General features: G+C 39.1%; 1 protein-coding gene across 4 annotated transcripts in view; it reads right to left on the bottom strand.

Moving 5' to 3' along the window:
- KDM4C (lysine demethylase 4C) overlaps positions 1 to 16,302 on the bottom strand; it is a 502,970-nt gene that overhangs the window by 55,803 nt on the left and 430,865 nt on the right. For all 4 annotated transcript variants that reach the window (XM_006018370.3, XM_025197539.1, XM_025197541.1 and 1 more), the window contains exon 19: positions 8,131 to 8,316. In XM_006018370.3, coding sequence (XP_006018432.1) covers positions 8,131 to 8,316 — 186 coding nt within the window. The remainder of the gene's footprint in view (positions 1 to 8,130; positions 8,317 to 16,302) is intronic.

The raw sequence follows: 16,302 nt of genomic DNA on the forward strand, positions 1-16,302 counted from the left end.
TGCATCCCTGGATACCTACCCCATGCACAGTGAGCTTCACCATCTGGAGAAATAAAATCAAGAGTTTCTCATCCTAATAAGATAAGGAGACCACTTTTCTCCTCCAGCTGTCAACTGACTGTATATGATTTCCCATTGGTTCGTGTGTTTATGTACTAAAATGTATTGTGTTTTTGGCTACAGCTGGGCATCTGAACTTTTCTAACAGGAGATGTTAAAAAGCAAGGCATGACTCTCACAGTGCTAGTGAAGATCTTCTGCATTAGAAATATTTACTGAAACACCTTGAAAATACAATATGAAAATACCAGTTTCCAAATTTTCTACCACTTTTTCAAATAACTCTAACCTTTTAAAGTAGTAAAGTTTTCAATAAATGCAATAATCTGAAAAGAAAGAAACTGTGAATATCTACAAAGTGATATAAGATTAGGATGATCAGCTTTAACAATGAAGGCTGAGTTAAAGTCAATGTCTATGGTTTTTGGTAGATTTTAAAATTTTATCTGGAAATCATTTCTGCAGTTTCTCTCTTCCTTTCCCTTTTATTTTTTGAATAAACTTAAAGCCAAATTCTAAACCTGCTGGTTCCGTTTATGCAGGTGTAGTTTTCTGCACACTGACTTTCTTGCAATAAATTACAGATTTTAATTATGGCCAACTAGCTTGCTCCTGGAAATTGAGACCAAAGCAAGTTCAAATGTACACCATACACCTAAAGTCTATCAGTTTCTTTTGACAGAGGACTTAATTTGGGTAAGCAAGTGAACTGTCCATGTAAATTGTTTTCATACAAATGAGAGATTGGTCTGAAATCTTCTTAGAAAGTTGAGCCTGATTATATATCCATAGCATTTTTAAGTTTACACAAAAATAATATTTAATTTGTATTAGAAATTACCTATCAAACGGCCCGTTAGCAGCTATTACTATTTGTGAATATAACCAATTTACTCAGCCTAACTGGTGAAATGAGGCAAGAAACTAGTTAACCTCTGTAAGCACACTTGGCCATGTTATTCTGAAGTCAGGCAGAAAAGCAGAGTGGAGATGCACTGCATTTGCCAACCCAAGACAATTTATTTATTTTTACTGACAATATGGAAACTTTTTACTGACGACCAAACTTTTTTATTGATGTATGTTTTACATCATGTAAATGTAACCCTTCTGACAGGCCCTGGACAAGGGCTGGGTTCAAATTTAGGGGCTTAATGCCAAGCATAATAAAAAAAGGTTTGGTTATCTGTAAACATTTTGTTGATTATGATTTTTAAAAATTTCCTTGAGCTGGCAAACCCATTTGTCTGTTTCAATGGTTTTATACCAGGCTGCCCCCACCTCAGGGGTTGCCTAGTCACCCAGACACCACGATGCCTCGAAATACACCTCACATCAGGCTGCTGCCCCAGTCCACCCCCGAGTCTTACCCCCACCACACCTGGTCCCCTGCCCCAGCATGAACCCCCAAAAGACTCCTGTGTACCTACCGTCTACCCAGAATTATTACAGGCAGGTGATGGGACACAGTAGTAGCAGCAGCACAATGCTGGGGGGTGGATATGAAGACTCCCATGAACTAAATAGCTCTAAGACTACGCTCCCTGCAGGGTACTGTGCTCATACTCAGATATCATGTGGTGGTGCACTGCTCCTTGTCCTTTAACAAACATCCTTGTTCAGAGAAGGAGCTTCAATCAAGTTCCTGGTTGCTTAGTTTTTTTGTGCACAGCTCCTTTTTTATTAACAAGATGTATAAACAAGAATTGTATTGTTTTTTAACTGATTGTTCAAAAATTTATGGCCGGTTGGCAACCCTGAGATGCACCTTCATAGAATCCAATGAAGTGAGCACTTGTTCATGAAAGCTTATGCGTCTCTGGTTCAGGTAGTCTATGAATGTGCATGTTGTGTTTGTCTAAGGGTATTCAGAAAAATTGACTCCAGCCACAAGTGTGAGAAAGAGTGCTTCCAGGCTGGCAAGCCCAAAATATACTGTGAAAATTAATTTAAGTTATACATTTGTTGCCATTAGCAGATTCATCAAAAAGTAACTTTAAATTTGCATGTGCACATTCACATCTCTCACAGTGCATGTCTATCCTATGTACAGTGCTGAATAAGTACAGTTGATTACAGTTAGACAGTTAATGTCAGCTATCACTATTATACCTAATCTAGAAATACTGTACATATAAAAAAAATCAGGTGTTTCGTAATTTCATAGCTGTTAGGGGAATTTATTGATGAATTTTTACCTCAGTTTAACAGAGTAAAAAACAAAATGTTCAGAGGCAAAAAATGAAAAGTATTAACTGAATTACTCATGAGAGTTAAAATGAAACAAAAGTTTCTGATCACAGACATATAAATTCAAAGGGATGTAAATGTATTAAAATACAAAAAGTGGAGCCTTACACAACATAGACAAAACTTCATGTTATTTTGGTTCTTAATAATATACAGGTTAGTTTATTGATCAAATATTCAGAAAAGAAATATAAGTAATTCATCCTCATACCACCAGGCCAAAAAAAGGTTTACAAAACCTTAAATCATAGAAAACTTTAATGCATCCCAATTCAAAAAGAAGGAGTTTGGCTTTCACTATGCTATTTTTCTAGAGTTCTTGATTTATTTTGCAGAAAAATGTATTGACAAGCACACTCCATAATTTGACTGCACATCCCAGAAAACATTTTCTGTCAGAAAATCCAAAGAACTTATTGATGTTAAGAATGTCATTTTTGATTGGAAAGGACAGTTCTTATGCAAGGGGCTCTATCAGATTAAAGAAACAGCTGTGGTATTTTAGAGATCATTGTGCAAGCTGAGGTTCAGAAAGTATGATTTTCTTTAACATAACTGAAGCCCAGGATGAACTAAGATAGGAGCACAAATACAGCTAACAATCAAACATAAACATAAAGCCATCTTGGCCTTACATGTGTGTGTGAACTTGAAAAAAGTGGTATACATTATTACAGACATTATTCCCCATTTTCTGCATGGAAGGACAGAAATCATTTGGTCTAAGGAGTTTGACATCATATTTATAGTGCAGGATCCTAAATGCTCTAAATCTTACTTGCTTCAATATGGAAGCTAAAGTTTTATTTCATCTTCCCAGACTTGCTCCTGAAATTATAGCCTGAATGGGAGCATTGTAAGTGAGGTTTCAAGAATACACCAGCTCAGAATATCTGACCTTTGGTCTCTCCTGCTTACCCTGTGACATACTCCTTCGTATGTCACAGCACTCACTGCTGGTAGCATAGTTGGGTATCTTGGCTTTATTTCACCCAAGGATTTCTCAACACAAAGAGAAATCTTAGAGGTACAACTCTCAATTTCCTCTGAGCTGCGGGAGGAACAGAGGAAAGAACACAAGGCCAGAAGATCTGGTTCATAAATACACTTGGGTTGAGCAAACTTCCTGATGTACATATTAGAATACACTCCTCAAGAAGTCTGACCCTGCTTTTCATTTTGACAGAAGCTAGGCAATAACCAATAATTTTCATACTGAATTTAGGGCTAATTTTTAGGAATTGTTTTATGGTAACACAAACTAATTATTATTTTGCTTCTTTTGCTTCTATATGTGCAGTTTATTGATCAAGCTGAATACCTGTGCTTATTTTCTCTTGTTGTTCTTTTTTAATAATGTTTTTGATTCTGGTTAAAACTGTAAATTTAGAAAAACAACATGGTAGGGCCCACTGTTTAATTATTTCTGCTTTCAAATATCACAACCCAAGTTAAAATGATGGACAAACAAGAAAAGTTCATTAGAAGACAGAAGTGATGTTGTGTCTAATGGCAAAGAGCAATACAATTTCTGCATAAGAGGATAGCTAACAACAAGGGAACAGGCCTAACAAGAAAATTAACGGTGGATAAAATTCTGAAAGCTTGGATATGTGATTAATTACCCAAAAGATATGGTATTAAACTAGAGCACACAGAAACATAAGTCAATCTGTTTTTATCAAATTCAAATTTAAAAAATTCATAGAGAAAGGTTCTCCCATAGTATGTCTGGTCCTTCCAAGTATTAAAAATACACACAAGCATGTAGTTTTTATTCTTCCTTTGATAGCACCAAATACAGATTAGGGATATCACTGGGGAAAAAAAAAATCTAAGGATTGTTGTGGGAGTCCATCTTATCTCACTAGTGTATCAATATTTGCTTTGTCTTCTAGAGCACAAAAAAAATAATAATTTAACAACTAACTGTACTATCCTGAGCAAAATGGATGCTAAAAATGCAAACTAATAAATCATTGTTGTGGTAAGACTTCATTGCCTTTATTATATATGAAAATGTGAATTCTGTTAAACATTCCACTTGGCTCTAACCATTGTTTGCAGGAATAATAATGATGATCATAATTCATATTGTGGCAATAGCGAAAGTCCCAGTAAGACAGGGGGCCTATCGTACACAGCGCTGTACAAACATTTAAAAAAAAAAGAGACACACAAACCTGGCCTTGCCACGATTATATCAGAAGACACCAATGACTTAAGATATGCTTTCTTAGTAGGGTTGTTTGCCTTAGGATGCCTGAATACTAAAGCAGCATTTAAAAAAAAACAACAAAATATAATGGAGCTGCAACTAGAGGTGCACCGATATATTAGTTCTTATTGTATTGGCACCAATAAAAGGAAAATTGACGTTATCGGCAATCTGCTTTTTTTGGCTCATGTGGCCGATAAAGTCACTGATAAATGCCATGCACATGCGCGCTGACACAGCATGCATGCAGCCAGGAATGCATCCCGGCAGCTTGGAGACCAGCATCCAGCCAGTAAGTCTGGGGGGAGGAGGGAAGGGGTGTGGGGAGAGCAGATCGAGGTCCCCATGGTGAGGGAGGGAGTGGGGCTGGGGCAGGGGTAGGCCCTGCCCAGCCAAGGCAGGGCAAGGCACAGGACGGAGCCATGGGCAGCTCATCCAGGGGGTGGGGGGAAGGGGAGTCGCTCCCACCACTACTCGCACCCCTGGGGAAGGCATGGGTTTGTGTATGGGGAGAGGGCAGGCTGCACACTATGAGCTCAGGGCCAGGGGACTGCACCGGGGCTGTGCTTGGGGTAGAAGAGGTGGGCAGCGGTGGTGATGAGAGGGGGGCTACAGGGTGGCTACAGCAAATTTTGGGGTGGTTGTAGCTCACCTTGTAGCCCCCCGCCATCCCAGCACTGCCACCACTCACCCCATCCCTGCCCACCCCAAGCACAGCCCTGGCCTAGCCCCACTGCTGGGAAGAGGCTGGTACAGCCCCCAGTCTGCACTGGGCAGCCTACCCTCACCCCATGCACAAATCCCGTGGAGCACATGCCCCCTCATACCTCCCCCAGGGGTGCACATAGCAGTGAAAGCTGCCCCCCTTTCCATCTCCGCATCCCCCGGATGAGCCACTCACAGCTCTGTCCCACACTCCCCCCCGCCATGGCTAGGCAGTGTCTGCCCCTCCCCCACTCCCTCCCCCTCACAGTGGGAGCATTGATCTGCCCTCACATGCCCCTCCCCCCCACAGATTTACCAGCCAGACACTGCTCTCCAAGCTGCCAGGCTGTATATCAGCAATCAGATGAGTATTAGCTGATTTGGCTAGTTAATATTGGCCCAAAAAATCTTTATCAGTAAGCCCCTAGCTGCAAGGATTGTTTTCCAGGAAATTATAGAGAAAACAAATTATTTAAAAGCCCCTGGCAGATGTTACAATTGTTCCATGATTAATATGTTGATCACATGATATACTGTAACATGCCATACATTCAAGCAATTTATCACTTGGTAACAAGCCACAAAGTGGCACTCCAGCCTCAAAGTTGTTACTTGTAAAATGTAAAATATCTTTGCAGGTTGCGTGAATTGTACTTTAATTTGAAGGTGTGGAATTTTATACATAGGGTGACAGTGTTTTGGCAGGTCCTCCAGTATCCCAGAGTGAACTGCTCCCGCCTCCCTCCCCTCCTTTTTGTAAAGGGACTCTCTGTGACTCATGCTCAATCTACCACCCAAGGTGCAGCAGCAGGACATGTTATGACTCATTACCCATTTTCACTTTCTCTAACCAGCCTGCTTTTTTAAGAAGTCATTTAGCACCTCTCTGTGATGCCACAGTATAAACAAACAAGTGACATGTTTCACTAGCCTAATATGGAGAGAAATAGGGGAGGGAATTTGTTCAGAAGCCTGCAGGCAGGACAAGCGCTACAGAAGCACCTTATAAGGTCCTGCCCATTCCTGTCCTCCCCCCTGCTCTTCTCATGGGTATCCCCATATCTGCAGAGGGGCCAGTGGAGCAGCTCTTTCTTCCAGGGGGAACCCAGCTGATTTCTCATTCCCAGTACTAGGAATTAGAAATCAGAAATCAGTACTGGGAATTTCTCATTCCCAGTACTGGGAATTGGATAGTACTCATTCCAGTACTATCCAATGCTTTATTCCTCTGGATAGTTGACCCTCTGAACATGTGGCAGGTCACATGGCATCACCTTTCCATTACGTGATATTACTTGTTGTCTGATGGCAATAACATCTGCCAGGGGCCTAACAAAGATATGCAATTACTAATCTAGGTGATTGCAGGAATACATTGATGGCACAAAAGGTGGTTTACCATGGAAGAAGACAGCTGATGAAGGTGCTACAGAAAGTACCAGTAGAATTAATCAGATGGAATTAGTAAAAAGAATTGAGCTCTAAACATCACCAAAAAATCCTGACACGGCATTTTATTTGTGCAGGAAATGGTATCCCAAGGGAAATGAGAGAAGCCTGCTTCTTCTGAACTCTGAAAACTAACTAGAGAAACAACAAAATATTCTGTAATAACAGTACTGTACATACTAGGGATGAACTATACCTCAAAAAAGGGTCAGCTAGGTGATTCTGACCCCATGATAATAAAGAAAGCCAAGCAGAAGGGTTGAAAGTAAATCTGGACAACATTTTTACCCCAAACCTCTCAGGCAAAAAATACAGATATAACAACACCAAAATCTTTTTGCAAATTTGTGTCGACTTTCATGCAATTGTTCATTTTGGGGAAAAGGTTTAAAAAAGGTGAAACAAGGCATGTGACAATTTCAAAAATACGCATTCTGATTTTGCAACCTGATGTGAGTTTTTTTTTAATTTAAAAGATGTTAACTACACATTTCAGGTAAAGTGTTTTATCCAACCCGCAGTGGATAGTTTTAGATACTTCAGTTCCCTGAAAAAATTTTCAAAAAATATATAAATTACAAACAACTGAAAACAAATATTGCACAATTCTACTTAAAGGCATTACATGTCTTTTCTACAATACAAAGTCAGTAAAATGTCACCTCTTCATACCCAGCATCATCCCTACTTACAATTTTAAGTATAATCTCGCAAACCCTTTAAAGAAAATACATATAAATATATTATACAGGGTTTGATTATCCCAGATACTTTTAAAAATTCTTTTGGTGTGACGATGTGAAAATAGCTTATGAAGACATTGAATTTGGGGTTTTGAATTCAGTTTGCACCTGTAGTGGAACAGGATCCCCCTGAGCACAAATCTGCCAGAAGTAAAACAGGAATTAAATGAGGCTGTTTTGAGACTAAATTGTGGGACTTGCCCACCGTGAGTGCTAGATGATTCTATTTTGCCCAGGTATCTAAGCAGCTAGAGTGAAAACTACTGAGCATGTGCAATATAGAACAGTGAGAAGAGCATAGTTATATTGAATCCCAAACAGTGCATAAGTGCCAAAGTCTGAAGTTAGGAGGCTATGCAAATGCCAGTAACAAGCATGAAGGTGAAATAGGATCTCAAATGTAGTGACTTGTTATGGTGGCTGCGTTCATACATATTGTAATGATCCTAATGGAAATGTGGTTCAGGATCTATCAAGCCTTATTTATCCAAACTCTTTATGCAAGGAGAGGTCTACAGGATATAACAATTTGCTCTTTGTGAAAAGACTACAGAATCAGCAATATATAACATAGAATCTCTTCCCTCAGTTTTCCTAGACATCTACGAAAATTCCTACCTTAGTAGCAACTATAAAATACAAGCAGTGTCCGCAATGGATTGTTTTATCTTTTGTTTTAAAAAAAAAAGGAAATAAATTCTTTACCACATTTTGGTTGATTTTGTGTCTGAAGCATGTGATGTAGACAACATAAGGCCAGTCGTCAGGCTCCATCAACACCCCTGCAGCATGGGCACAGGTAACATGGAAGGAAGCTGGACAGCGTCCGTAAGAACACTGTATGCAGGCACCAGACATTTTCTTAATTCTTTGTCTGCAGAAGATACATTTCTGCATGGGCAAAACAGAACAGAATGTGAGCTACATAAATATAATTCAACTGACTTCCACAAGCATCTGCAGGACTCCATAGCTCCTTTTGTTTTATTGTCTGCATTTTACACTTTACAAAGCATATTGCAAAAAATATAATTCTGAATTGCAAATAAATCCTGCCATACATTGTTACTTTATAGCAAGCATTTTTGCCTTTCTTGGAAATGTGAAAAGTTAATATTGTGGTGCAAAGCAAAACCCCCCTCATATTTAGAAGCATTGTGATTGTAAATCCAATGTGTTATTCTGAAGATTAGCCTCTGCTCTCCCATGTGGACAAAATGAGAATCTGCAAAAATAATCACTGCATCATGGCAATAAAATATAAATAAAATCATAGAAAGGACACCACGAGGTCATCTAGGTGATCTTCATTGCTCAGAACAGGGTAACATATACCAGAACCACTGTCCAACTTGTTCTTTAAAACCTCTGTGAAGGGGATTCTATAAACTTCCTAGCCTGTTCTAGTTGTCCTCACCTTCTCTTATTAGGAAGTTTTTCTTAATCTGCATCTTAAATGACTGTTTCTGCCACGTGTATTTTATAACAGCTTTTTACATATTTGAAGACTTTTATATGTCCTCCATTAGTCTACTCCTTTCTTTACTAAACAAATCGAGTTCTTGCAGCCTTTTCTTATAGGTCATGTTTTCTAAATTCTTGGCATGCCTGCTGATCTCTGGGGTCTCCCACATTTGTCAACATATTTCTTGAAGTGCTGCATCCAAAACTAGATGCAGGACTCCAGCTAAGTCCTTAACTGTGATAAATAAAAGAGTAATTACTCTCCCTAGTCTTAAATAAAACACTCCTGGTTAATACATCCTAGACTGACATTTCTCATCTTTGCAATGGCATTACATTACTGAAGCATATTCAGCTTAGTACTTTGCACTTACCTTTACTGAATTCCATTTCATTGATTTCAGACAATTTTCCCAATTTATCAATATTATACTGAATTTTAGTCCTACCCTCCAAAGTGCTTGCAACGCATCCTATCTTTATGTATATACTACACAAATTTTACGAATGTTTTCTCTACTTCAACATCTAAGTCACTGTTGAAAATACTGAATAGCAGGGGACACTGGATAGACCTCCGACGAGCCCATTTGATGCATCATTCCAGTTTGACAGGGACTCATTGATAACTACACATTTATACAGCTTTTCCACAGGTTGTGCATTCAGATTATAATAGCTTCATCTGGGCCTATTTTTCAGGTGCATTTATAAGACTTTCAGGTGAGGATGAGACAAAAGTCCAAGTCATCAGCGACTTGGACGATGGAGTGAAGTGTACTCTGTCCAAGTTTGCGGATGACACAAAAATGTGGGGAGAAGTAGACACACCGGAGGGCAGGGAACAACTACAAGCAGACCTGGACAGGTTGGACACATGGGCAGAAAACAACAGAATGCAATTCAACAAGGAAAAATGCAAAGTGCTGCACCTAGGGAGGAAAAATGTCCAGCACAACTACTGCCTAGGAAATGACCTGCTTGGTGGCACGGAAGCGGAAAGGGATCTTGGAGTCCTAGTGGACTCGAAGATGAACATGAGTCGGCAGTATGACGAAGCCATCAGAAAAGCTAATGGCACTTTATCGTGCATCAGCAGATGCAGGACAAACAGATCCAAGGAGGGGATACTTCCCCTCTATCGGGCACTGGTCAGACCACAGTTGGAATACTGCGTTCAATTTTGGGCACCACACTTCAAGAGAGATGTGGATAACCTGGAGAGGGTCCAGAGAAGGGCCACTCGTATGGTTAGGGGCTTGCAGGCCAAGCCCTATGCGGAGAGACTGGGGCCCCTGGACCTCTTCAGCCTCCGCAAGAGAAGGTTGAGAGGCAACCTTGTGGCTGCCTATAAGTTAATCACGGGGGCACAGAAGGGAATTGGTGAGGTTTTCTTCACCAAGGCGCCCCCGGGGGTTACAAGAAATAATGGCCACAAACTAACAGAGAGCAAATTTAGACTAGACATTAGGAAGAACTTCTTCACAGTTAGAGTGGCCAAGGTCTGAAATGGGTTCCCAAGGGAGGTGGTGCTCTTCCCTACCCTGGGGGTCTTCAAGAGGACGTTAGATAGGCATCTAGCTGGGGTCATCTAGACCCAGCCCTCTTTCCTGCCTATGCAGGGGGTCGGACTCGATGAGCTATTGAGGTCCCTTCCGACCCTAGAATCTATGAATCTATGAAAAAAGACTTGCCGAGTAAAGATATGTCACATCTACTGTTTCCCCCTTGTGTGTTAAGCCAGCTACCTTGTCAAGGTCACCAAACTATATATCCTACTTTTTGTTCCTACATACAAATTATATGCATTAGAAGGATGGGAAAAAACATAGGTATAGGCTCTCCTATGCTGGATAAACTAGTAAGTTCATCACATCTGTTTTCTTGCTGTCAGAAGTGGCCAATATGCCAGATCAAGTCATTTCTTTATTATTATGTATGGACACATTTTGTACTACTGCACATGGGAAATAAGCTCTTCCTGCTTATCATCCATTATCCAAGGGAAGTGATGCTGGCTCCTACCCTGGGGGTCTTTAAGAGGCAGCTTGATGCCTATCTGGCTGGGGTCATTTGAGCCCAGTTTTCTTCCTGCCCAGGCAGGGGGTCAGACCTGAAGATCTACAAGGTCCCTTCCAACCCTACTTCTATGATTGTATGATTCTTTAGAGTTTATAAAACTAGAAATGTTACTGATAGTCATAACATTATAGTCTCTCCCAGAAGCCTGTATGAGTTTCCATTAGTGACATTCATATTTATAGGTTGTTGAAACAGTGATTACTTTCATTTACTCTAAATTTACTAGTCACTAAACTCCCTGGCAGATGTTAAAATAAAAGTGAAATTGGGATCTGAGGAACTGTATGCCCCATCCTCAAAATCATGCATCCACCCCTGCCATCCTGCAGATCCTGAAGGCAGTGATGGTGTCCCAGGTTCCAGGCCTGCTCTGTGCCCAAACCGAACACTCAGCTGGGCATCAGGATCAGGCACAGGAAAGCCCCAGGTCCAGTTCCAAACATAGGGCATTCCAGGGCCAATGACGACAATCAGCTTTCAATCATGCCGTGAATGTAATTGCTGTGGCCCTAATTTTGTCAAATAACCATTTCTCTGAACATTTTAGAAAAAGGAGAAAGAAAAGTTTGAACAGACCAGAATCCAGCTCACACCTTCACCATTTTATTTTCTCTACTGGAGTAATGGGAGGTCAATAAAAGGAACGCTAATTTTTGTCAAAACAAACAGATAATCCTTTATATTTGCACATGCCCCAAAGCTTAGTTTGTTTATCCAGGCTCGGTTTTGCTCAACTGGCACAGAAGAATTTTACGGGAAAAGTCCAACATACTATAAGTCTGCAACCTGAACAGAAGACATTTTGAATATTTTAAAAATATTTTGAAATACAATTTTCATTGAGCTATACTCATAAATTAGGTTGTCTGAGGAAGAAGAAATATGTGAGTTAAGATTGTTTTGTCAAAGTGCACTACCTGATAATAAATCAAGAATTTTGTCTATCATCATATTCCTCTTCAATGAGTTCAAAATCCTTCGTAGTTTACATGAACAATATCAATGAAGCATCAGCAGCAAACTTCGCCACCTCAACATTACATTAATATGACTGGATCACCTTGAACTAATGCAACGGTCACAGCAGAGGCTGCCAGAGGGGTATATTGTGTTGTTTCAAGCCATCCTCTCAAATACTTAGGGAATAAATCTTGATTAGGATAAGGAAGGGCATATGAATACTTCAGTGCTACATGTGAGTGAAGAATTGTAACATTTTAGTATTTTACACACACACACACACACACACACACCTCTTTCATCTATGGATGAAATATAATGTTTCATAAATATTAAATAATTAATCCTCACACCTGCTTAAGTACTAGTATGCCTATTAAATAAAAAGGGAAGAAAGACACAGAAAAGTAAAATGTCTTTCTCCAATGAATCACTAGCAGAGATGTGATCAGAACTCAGAAGTTTCTAATTCCCAACATTTCTAGACTTCAACCAAACTGCCGTCTTTCACGATACATCATTCAATCCGATTTTCAACTCATAAAAAATATTTTCCGGTTGCTGCTGAGTGATTTAATGCACTGCATTTGTGATCCTTACCCTACGCACAGCTTACACGATGCTAAAAAACTTAATGAATTATGCTTTCAATCACCGCTTACAGTTTGCTTCTAACGTGTATACCCAAAGTTATTGAAGTTTAAAGTTGCACAAGGACCTTATAAACATCCTGCAGAACCATGCTGACTCTCCATAAAAGTCATTAAAGGTACTGGGATCATTACCTCCATAACAGTCCTCTACTACTTAAGGTAACAAATTAACTGGCAGCTCTAGAAGGCTTTTTTGAGAACGAGTGGCTTTCACAAGTCTTTGCTACATAGCAAAAGCATGATGAATCTCAGGAGCACTGAGTTCAGTATTAGTCTTTGAAGGAAAGACTATCTGTCATGAGAATTCCAGTAAAAAATTAAGAAGTTTAAGAAAACTCGCCCCTTAATCATTCAAAAATACTGAAAACTATAGTACAAATGCAGAACTAAGTGTCATGTCAGGACATCAGCAGTAAGATCTGGGGATCAACTCACTAACTAATGGTAGGATAGGTAAGTAGAATCCAAGCTCAAACCACGTCAGGATGCCAGGAGCAAGGTCTAGGGACCAGCCAAGTCAAGAAGTTGGGAGATCAAATAGAGGGTGAAGCTAAGCAGCAAGCCAGAGGGAACAACAAAGCAGCATTGGGTTTCAGCCTGAGGCTGTGGCCTGACAACAAGGACTCTTAAGAACATGAACTAGAAAAGTTTTGGATTAGATTCTGATCTCATTTACATTAGTGCAAATATATAGTAACTCTACTAAAAAGTAAAGTTACTGTAAATTTACTAGGATGTAACAGAGACTAGAATCTGGTCCTAAATAACAGTGCATGTGCAGCTGTGGAGATGCACGTTTCATGTTTCTAACAATACACTTCATTGTTGAGTCAAAGGAAGATAGTTCTACCAATTAATTCCAAGGATGCATTTATCTCTTGATATGCATCATTATTATTTCTTCAGATACTGAAAAAGCTCTGGATCATGGATGTGATTAGGAGGGGAAAGAGAATTACTGTACATCCAGCAAAAGATGATCTATTTTTTCCTAAACAAATAAGAAAAACAATGTATATTCTAAACATAGGATCTCAGAAAGTGTAATTGAAAAGAATCATGGCTGATATATATTGGAATAATATTTTTTTCTTACCCTTTTGAAGACTTGCTGTCCTTTTTATAAGAAAAACCAGTGGAAGTAACAATTCTGATGCACAGCTGCCTAGTGACCGAGAGATGCCCAGGCAAAAATTCTGTTAAGGGCACACACACAGAGTGAGGCTGTGCAAGCAAAAAAGTATGTGTATGAGCAATTTTCAAGTTTGCACACGTGTGTATCATAGTGCAGGGACGTGAGAACGGACACACGACATCTTTTAAAATGTAAAGCATCCAAAGATTTTAAATCCCTGCATCTAACTAAGAAAAACAAGAGTAGAGAAAACAGAGTCCCTTCCTCTTCATTCTTTGGAGTCTTAGCTAAGTGGTATGCTGAAATAGTATATTTTAGATATTAGCAATAAGCTGCATAGAGCCCTCTGAAGCAAGTGTTGATGATTCCTTCCTCTCACAACTTGTGGCTGGTAATTTATCCTTTATATTCACTAATAAACTATGGACATTAAGTCGGTGGTGGCTTATTTGCAGGTTTCTTTTCTCCTTTCCATAGCAATGCTATTTTGCCATTCTAGTTGCATTGCATGCAATGTGTATTTTGTTGTTATTCTGCATTTCAAAAGAATGATAAAGGCAGTTTTGAACAAAACAAGACCTCTTTCATAGAAAAAGCAGCAGAGACAGGAAGAGAAAAACTGAAAACCGAAGCTGCAAGGAAGAAGGGGACAAACAAAACCTGGGAATCCAAAACCAGATTGTTTCTTTGGGGCGAGATATGCAAGTTTGTAAAGTAGGTGGGTTAAACAAAATGGGCCTTATCTTGTAAACTGTAGATTATCCACAACACAGAGGAATATAAATAGGGGCCAATCTGCATGTTATGTTGTCTGAGCAAATCCTATGGATGCATGTGTAAACCTGACACTAGTTTTATGGAAATTAAGAGGGTTGATATAAAAAGGATACACTTATTGAAATGTATTCATGCTCAATCAATGTTCATTTGATAACTATAGTAGTTCATCAGCCTGATAATGTAAAGGAAAACCAAGGCTGCTCTTATCAAGGAAAGCAAATTCAGTTTCCTAGATACACTAAAAAACATCATTATGACTTAATGTTTAGTAGGTATCTCTACAAAGCAGAGGAGGGGAAGAAATAGGTGAGGATCAATCTTAATCAGAGATGCAGATGCAAACCAAACAGAGGACAAATGAAATGGTTTACATAACTGGAGATTAAGAATATAAAATGGAATAATGCACTGCTGCCTGCCTGTGAATTTGTAGATGGTGAAATGGCCTCTGTTTACCCCTAAAATAAAAAGTGTTCTGCTGCAAATGGATTTCGCAATCATGGAATAGCACTTTAATATCAACGGACTCTGAAGGCACAGAAAGAGTGCTTTTAAAGAATGGCTCTGAGCAGGGAAAAAAAAAGAATGCCAATATTTTTTAAAACAAAGTATGTTGATAGGTTTTATATAATAATGTTGTGCATCCTTATATAAACAATTTTATATTGCTTCCCCACAAAGGATTACTATTTACAAAATAAAATCCTGGTCCCTATCAGGATCACGAATTAACTACAGTGACAGTAATCTATGGTGGCAAGAAATTATGCAAATAAATGAAGATTGTGGTTTTTGCTATTTTCTTGAAGCTGTATTTCAGATTATTAATTTCTTTCCTCAGACACTTCTATACTGTTACAAGAAAAAGTAATCCATGAAAAGACACTTATGAAATAATCTGTTTAAGGGATCTCTCTGAAAATAATTATATTTTAGTGTATGAAAATTCATACAAAATGACCCATTCATATTTCTCTCAGATGCTCTAGACTAAAAGATTAGCCATGTATATGTGACCCCAAATTTTTATATTTCACTTATTCTTCCTTCTAGCATTGTCACATTTCTCTCTTTCCATGTTGCTTTAAGTAACTTTATAATTGCAGCACCGTGACACTGATATGAAGTTTGTTTAGCAAATGATCGATACCAAGCTGCTTTTTCCTCTTTCTTTTTTTAAGGTTCTGATCTTCTGGTGTTACTGTTCAGGTAGGGATCTCCCTCATTTAAATGCTACGTTAACAGACAGTGTGGCTTTCAGGTGTGTGTTTGGGTTGCATATGAAATTTTTGTCCTACTGAAATCATTGGCAAAACTCTCTTTGACTTAATCAGGGCAGGATTTCACCTACAGCATGTAGGAAGGAGCCTGGTCAGACATGGTAGGAGAATCTTGGTTTTGTTACTACTGGAGCCCCAATGATGCATGAGACTACTCTTTATTTCCTGACTTCAAATACAGGACATAAGTAAGGGATACAAAAGGTCAACACTGCAGGGGGTAGGTGCAAACAGTGAGATTGGCTGTCGTACTATGAACAGTGTTGTTTTATGAATGTTGAGATATTTTCTGCAGGGCAGTGAACATGTGTGCACAAAGTAACGAGTACGGAGTCAGAGCTATATTTTTGGCAGATACCATGGTGTGTTTCTATGGAAATCAGCTCATTACTTTTTTCCTCATTTTTCTTTTTGACTCCTGACTAATTTAAAACATACTGCATTTTTGTTATGAAAAAGACCAACAAAAGAAGAATCAGAGGAGCTGGAAATATAAGATCCCCTAGGTCATCTATTCCATTCC

This window comes from Alligator sinensis, unplaced genomic scaffold, assembly GCF_000455745.1.
Source record: "Alligator sinensis unplaced genomic scaffold, ASM45574v1 scaffold392_1, whole genome shotgun sequence".
Taxonomy (NCBI): Eukaryota; Metazoa; Chordata; order Crocodylia; family Alligatoridae; genus Alligator; species Alligator sinensis.